The 6886-nt window shown below is 42.1% G+C and overlaps 1 protein-coding gene across 3 annotated transcripts in view; it reads left to right on the top strand.

Annotated features, from left to right (window-relative positions):
- Nucleotides 1–6886, top strand: part of Tbpl2 (TATA-box binding protein like 2) — a 25657-nt gene that overhangs the window by 3210 nt on the left and 15561 nt on the right. For 2 of the 3 annotated variants that reach the window (XM_021194404.1, XM_021194402.1), the window contains exons 4-5: nt 4280–4371; nt 6028–6195. In XM_021194404.1, coding sequence (XP_021050063.1) covers nt 4280–4371; nt 6028–6195 — 260 coding nt within the window. The remainder of the gene's footprint in view (nt 1–4279; nt 4372–6027; nt 6196–6886) is intronic. The other variant, XR_002380390.1, reaches the window with a different exon arrangement.

Here is a 6886-nt window from a genome sequence, read left to right as displayed (position 1 = left end):
CTGATTTCTTTCCTAGGGTTTCTATCTCCAGAGTTGTCACATTTTGGGTTTTCTTTATTGCTTCTATTTCCCTTGTTAGGTCTTGGATGGTTTTGTTCAATTCCATCACCTGTTTGTTTATGTTCTCTCTTTCTTTAAGGACTATTACATCTTTAGAAGTAATCTCCTGTTTTTCTTTAAGGACTTGTACCTCTTAACAGCGTTCTCCTGCATTTCTTTAATAATGCCCTTCTTAAAGTCCTCTACCAGCATCATGAGGTATGCTTTTAAGTCAGATTTTTGCTTTTTGGGTGTTGGGGTATTCAGGACTGAATGAGTTGGGAGTGCTAGGTTCTGATGATGGTGAGTGGTCTTGGTTTCTGTTAGTAAGATTCCTACGTATGCCTTTCACCATCTGGTGATCTCTGGAGTTAATTGTTATAGTTGTCTCTGGTTGGAGCTTGTTCCTCCTGTGATTTTGTTAGCCTCTGTCAGCAGTCCTTGGATTCCATCTCTCTCCTGAGTCTCAGTGGTCAGATTATTCTCTGCAGGCAAGCTCTCCTCTAGCAGGGAAGGTGCACAGAGGCCTGGTGTTCAGATCTGCCTCCTGGCTNAAGATGTAGGCCCAAAACAGGGCCTGTCCCAGAAGATGTGTTGCCTCTGCAGTTTATTCACTCACCTGTACAGACTAGCCACCAAGGGACCCTGGACACAATATGACTCTGTCACCTGCTGTGGCAGACAGAGCCCTCACAGGTGGCCACCTTTCCTCTGGCGAGGAAGGTGCCCAAATTTCTGGAGCCTGAAACAGGGTCTGTCCCTGAATCTAGATTACTTCTTCTGTCTGTTCCAAAGCTGTGTAGCTTCTGAGGTCCACACTCTCACCAGTGCAGACTGGAGCCTAGGTGAACTGGAGCATAGATGGCTCCCCAACTAGCTCAGGCAGTGAGAGCCCTTCCGGGCAGACACCTCTCCTCTGGCAGGGAATGTGCTCCTATGTCTAGAGACAGAAATGGGATCTTTCCCAGAAGTTGTATTGCTTCTGCAGGCTGCCCTCTCCTGGCAACTCACCGGAGCAAAGATGGCAAAGATGGCTCTCTTACCAGCTCAGGCACTGAGAGCCCTCCAGGGCAGACACCTCTCCTCTGGCTGGAAAGGTGCCAGATGTCTTGAGTCAGAAAAGGAGTCTGTGTTGCTTCAGCTGGCCACCCTTCCCCTGCAATGCACTGGAGCAAAGATGGCTCTCCTACCAGCTCAGGCCTTGAGACCCCTCCTCACGTGGGAAATGTGCCAGATGACTGGAGCCAGAAACAGGATCTTTCCCAGAAGCTATGTCACTTCTGCAGGTCGCCCTCTCTCCAGCAACACACTGGAACAAAGATGGCTCTCTTACCAGCTCAGGCAGTGAGAACCCTCCCAGGTGGACACCTCTCCTCTGGCAGGAAAGGTGCCGGATGTCTGGAGCCAGAAATGGAGCCTGTCCCAGCAGCTGTGTCATTTCTGCAGGCCACCCTCTCCCTGGCAGTGCACCGGAGCAAAGATGGCTCTCCTACCAGCTCCATTTCTTTATTTTCTAAAAATAAATTCTTAGTGAAAAGTTTTGCTACTCAGAAGTTTAAGTATTTAACTTTTTTATTTTTGAATAAAAATATAATGCTGAATAAAGCAATAATGAAGCAATCCTAAAACTGGATCATTTTCTTTAAAAAGATTTTTTTACTATGCCTGGTGGGCACTAGCTTTCTTTAACTGCTGTGACATCCATAGAATTTTTCTTTTTTTTTTTTCTTTTCTTTCTTCTTTTATTGGTTATTTTATTTATTTACCTTTCAAATGTTATCTGCCTTTCTATCTTCCCCTCTGCAATCTCCCTATCCCAGCTCCCCTGCTTCTATGAGGGTGCCCCCACCCACCCACTCCTTCCTCACTGTCCTAATATTATCCCCCATGCTGGAGAATCAAACCTCCAGAGGAATTTTTATTTCTATGTTTATTTTTTGACAAATGTCTTGATAAATAACCAAGGCTTGGCTAGAACTTGGAATCCTCCTGCCTCTTCCCCTAGGAGCTACAGGTCTATGTAATCATGTCTGGTCAGAAAGCTTGTTTTTCTAAGTGCTGGCCCACATAGCTGACACATCTATGCTTTCCCATTCACAGTTTCATTTATACAAAAGATAAACTGCTTCTAAAGTTCAAGCTTCTCTTTACTTGAAGATGATTCCATGACTCCCCACCTAAAGTTTTTCTCACTGTGCAACCAAGCCAATCTCTAACTCATAGGAACCTCCCTGTCTGTGCCCACTGCCTGCTGTTTAGTAAAATCTGTTTCTTGTGTCTCACCAAGGGTAGGCACTCTGTTTTTATTGCCTTGTTTGCATACAGGATTTGGATTTGTTAGCTACAGCAACATTTAATGAAGTTTCAGGGCATGTACCTCGTAGAAGAAGACAGGGCTTGAAGCCAAGTCCTGTACTAGGAGTGTATTAATAAGCAATACCTTGCTCCTATGGAAAATCGCTCCCTGGATTCAGTAGTGGAAGACTTGTAGGGTCAAATGACAAAAGACTTGCAATAGTAGAACAGATGGCATGCAACAAGTCTATAGATAAGCATTTGCTTTTGCTGACATCTGAGTTTAGGGCTACTTAATATGCAGACACATTATAGCTTTCCCTTTTATATCTCAAGTACAGATAGAAATAACTGCTCTGGGCATGGTGGTGCACACCTTATAATACCAGCACTTGGGAGGCTGAGGTTGGTATTATCTGTGAATTTAAGGTCAGCGAAGTCTACAAAGAGTCATAAAGCCAGCCAGAGTGACATAGTGATATCCTGTCTGACAAAACAAAATGGGTCATCTGCACCTATAATTCTAGCACTGGAGAGGTTGGGGCAGAAGGCTGTTTGGGTCATATAGAGAGGATGTGTACATTTTTCATTCTCCCTTCTTCCTCCACCCCTCTGCTTTCTCTACCCCTCCCTTTTCTTCCTCCTCCTCCTCCTCATATCTATATCTATATATCTATATAATTTTAATGAATGCCAGAGAATGTGATACATTTTGGTATGCACATGAACAGCATTAACAAGGACTTATCAACTCTGGTGGTGGCTCAGGGTTTTTTTTTTTTTTTTTTTTTTTGTATTTACAGTTCAAATTGCAATTGCTTATTAGAGCTTGAAGTCATCTATGAGCATTTGGAGTAGCTGGACCCTACACGACATTCTCCTGCATGGGACCCACAAAAATGCCATTACTGGTCTAGTGGGTAAAGGAAAATTGGAGAAGAGAGTGTGGGACCAGTCGGAGGTTATTTAGTGCCACATCAAGATGATAGGCTGACTGGTCTCAAGTGTGTCTTTGAAAGGTTTACTAAAGAGCAGGCCTGGGAACACACACTGAAGGGAACACACACTGAAATGGATTGGGAAGGCTGGAACCTGATTTTCTTTTAATTTTGAGCATGTCTATCATTATGTATACTGTGTCCTGTATTTTAACTACTTTGGTACAGTCTAGAATCTTGGCAATAATATACATGATAACATACTTTTATTTTCTATAGTGGGCTTGTTTTGTCTTGAAATAGAATTTAGCCATGTAGTTTAGGCTTTTCTTAAACTTGGAATCCTCCTGCCTCAGTCTCCCAAGTGCTGGAATTATAGGCATGTACCACCACATCAAACTCATATATATTTGTTTATTCAGATGAGATCTCATATATTTCAAACTTGCCTCAAACTTAATATTCTGCCAAGGATGATCTTGAATTTTCTTTTCCCATATCTCCATATCTGGGGTGCTGGGATACCAAACCTGGATTATTTTCATCTGGGCAATGAAATAATCAGCATGTGTGCTCAACAAGCACTCTGCCAATAGAGCCATATCCTCGGCTCTCCATCTGTACTCTTCCTTTAAAACAGGGATCCTGTAAGAGAAAAGGGAAGTATGTCAATATAAATTTAACTAGTTATAGTTTTATATCCTATCCTTAACAAGTTCTGATAACATTGGAGGTTACTTAATTGCTTGTCTATTAAATAAACTCAAATTACTCTTGTTATATGTCTAAATGAGAGAAATAGAACAGGCATGGTTACTTTTAAAATAGCTGTAATATAAATCTTATAACTATAATTCTTGTTAATGTGTGCAGAACAGACCTAGACATTATTTCTTCCCATTTAGTTTCAGTTTCCTCAAGATTTTCATATATAAAGCCCAACTTTCCAACTGGGCTAGTGGTAACTTCCAGGAGAGACTAATGCTCCCATTGGCTTTGGTTTGCAGAGGTTTGCTGCAGTCATAATGAGGATCCGAGAGCCAAGGACAACAGCCCTCATATTTAGCTCTGGGAAAGTGGTCTGTACAGGAGCCAAAAGGTATGAGGAAGAAGAAGTATTTTCTAATGTTTGTGCAACAAGTATGTATGTGTGTATAGACTTTGAGATGTGGTCAAACAGGAACTTGTATGTGAAATTTACAGCAAAGTAAGCCTTCCTTTATAAAATATCTCTATTCCATGGTTAACTTGGGACATTGTTGAAGTTAGGCTCCTAGAAATAAGACTCATTTACAAATGGCCACAAAGCTAGGCTCTACTCTGACTAAATCATGACTAAAGATGCCCATTTATTTTAACCTACATTTTGCCACATGACTAGTTACCTATGCTCAGGTACTGTAGTCTGTCTCCTCGCTTCCTTTCAGGCTCCTTACTTGCCTCCTCTCCTAGAATGATTTCTCCTCCAGATGGCTCACCTCTATTTCCTGCCTAAGCTATAGGCCATGGGCTTTTTAATTGACAGGTGAGATATCCATACAATATACAAGATGATCTCTCTACAGGACATAGTTTTACTCAGTAGTGTCAGGAGTTAGAATTGGGTAGAGAGAAACAGGAATAATTAAAGCGCATATAACACAGTTCACATAAGAGAACAGTGAGGTATTTGGAGAACCCAACACTTCCCTTCATCCAGGCAAGCTGAGTCACACTGGCTTTTCTTTCAGGAACTGCCCATTTACAACTTAAAGATGGAGACACCCCCCAAGGAGAGCTATGTTCCCATGATTCACCAGATGTGACCCCTGTCCAGCAGCTGGTGCTGTTTGGGCAGTGAACAATTTTAGATGAAAACTACAGGTTCAGTCTTAAGATTTCCATGTTTTCTGACTAGTATCTGACCATTTGAATGATGTAGCTGTAAGTTGGATACATTTTTTTCCTCATGCTGAGTATGTCTCATAGCAGTTGGGTGAGAAAGCTGAGAAAACTTGGTCAAGTTTTAAGGAATTTAAATTTGTTCTTGACAATTTGTCTGATCAAGATCGAAGTCTATCCCACTCACTTGGCACAAACATTTAGACTAGGTCAGTTCTCAGGCTGTAGTGAGTACTAGAGCACTTAGGAGGCTGTGGACAGTGGTTTGTTGGGCCCAGACAAGAGTGTCTATGTGACAGAGGGCAAACCTGGGTCATGGCTCCTCTAACAAGATTTTAGGTCTGTGGACAGACTTTGAGAAATGGTGCAGTAGTTAGTTTTCCAAATAACATCCAAGATAAATAAAAGTACCTTTTAGATGAGAGATGGCCAATCAAGGTTTTTGGCACGTTGGTTGAGTGCAACTCATATACACTGTATCAGACCTTTGATATGACATTACAGACAAAAGTATGGGAGGGGGGTCCCTCTCATGGAACTTCTCTTACTTGTATTTTATTTTTGTAATTCTGGGGATCAAACCCAGAGTCTTGTATACATTAGGCAAGTAAAGTCATGGAGCCACAGCCCAGCTTACAGACTCATAGTTGCACTGGAAATTGAGTATAGGCTAAAAGTGTAACACAAATAGAGGAGACAGGATGTCTAAGACGCCATTGGTCAAGTAGGTGTGGTGATATGTGCCAGTAATTTCTAGCATGAGAGACTGAAGCAGGAAGATTGTTACGAGTTACCCACTAGTAGCTGCAGAGCCAAACCATGTCAGAAACAACAACAAAAATGCCTTTCTTTAATCATGCTTGCCTCTCTTCAGTGAAGAGGAGTCTCGGCTGGCAGCGAGAAAGTATGCTCGTGTGGTGCAGAAGCTCGGGTTCCCCATCAGATTCTTCAACTTTAAAATTCAGAACATGGTTGTGAGCTGTGATGTGAAATTTCCCATCAGGCTGGAGATTTTGGCACTAACCCATCGGCAGTTCAGTAGGTATGATGGTATCAAGCTTAATCTTGTACTTACTAAGCTAAAGCAGTTAGAAAATTTAGGCTGATGATACAAGATAGCTTTCAAAGAAAATGAGCATTTATCAAAAAAAAAAAAAAAAAAAAAGAGTCTGAAGGCAGAGTATCTGAATGGATCAAGATGCTGTGCCCAACTTACCAAAAGTTACTTTGAAGCCAGTGTCTTGAAATAGTATTTTTCATAGAAAAGTTGCATAGCAATCGCTTAAACAACTGTAGCCCACATCTCTGATTGGGCAGCTCCACCAGGAGAGAGTCAGCTTGCAGTCCCACAAAGTTCATACCCAACTCTGATGCTTTTTGGCTGGAGCTTTCTGTGTTCAGGTTCACTAATTTATAAAATAGGCCCAAGTGGCTTCGGAGATGGTGGTGGGAGAAATGAAGGGCTGAGGCTGTTAGATGGATGGGGGGGGGAGAGCGAGAGAGAGAGAGAGCGAGAGAGAGAGAGAGAGAGAGAGAGAGAGAGAGAGAGAGAGCGAGAGAGAGCTGGAGAGGAGGAAATACAGCTATGGCATAGTGTCATTGTATCTAGTGTGATTGTATCTAGTTGTGTTTATTTGGGAAGAGCATCTTTGTGTAGCTGTAACAATGTTGTATTTACAGTATTCCTGTCCTAAGGGAGCCTTGTAACCTCCTGGCTTCTTTTTTTTTTTTTT

The sequence above is a fragment of the Mus pahari genome, chromosome 3 (assembly GCF_900095145.1).
Source record: "Mus pahari chromosome 3, PAHARI_EIJ_v1.1, whole genome shotgun sequence".
NCBI lineage: Eukaryota > Metazoa > Chordata > Mammalia > Rodentia > Muridae > Mus > Mus pahari.
This window is presented reverse-complemented; position numbering and strand designations above follow the sequence as displayed.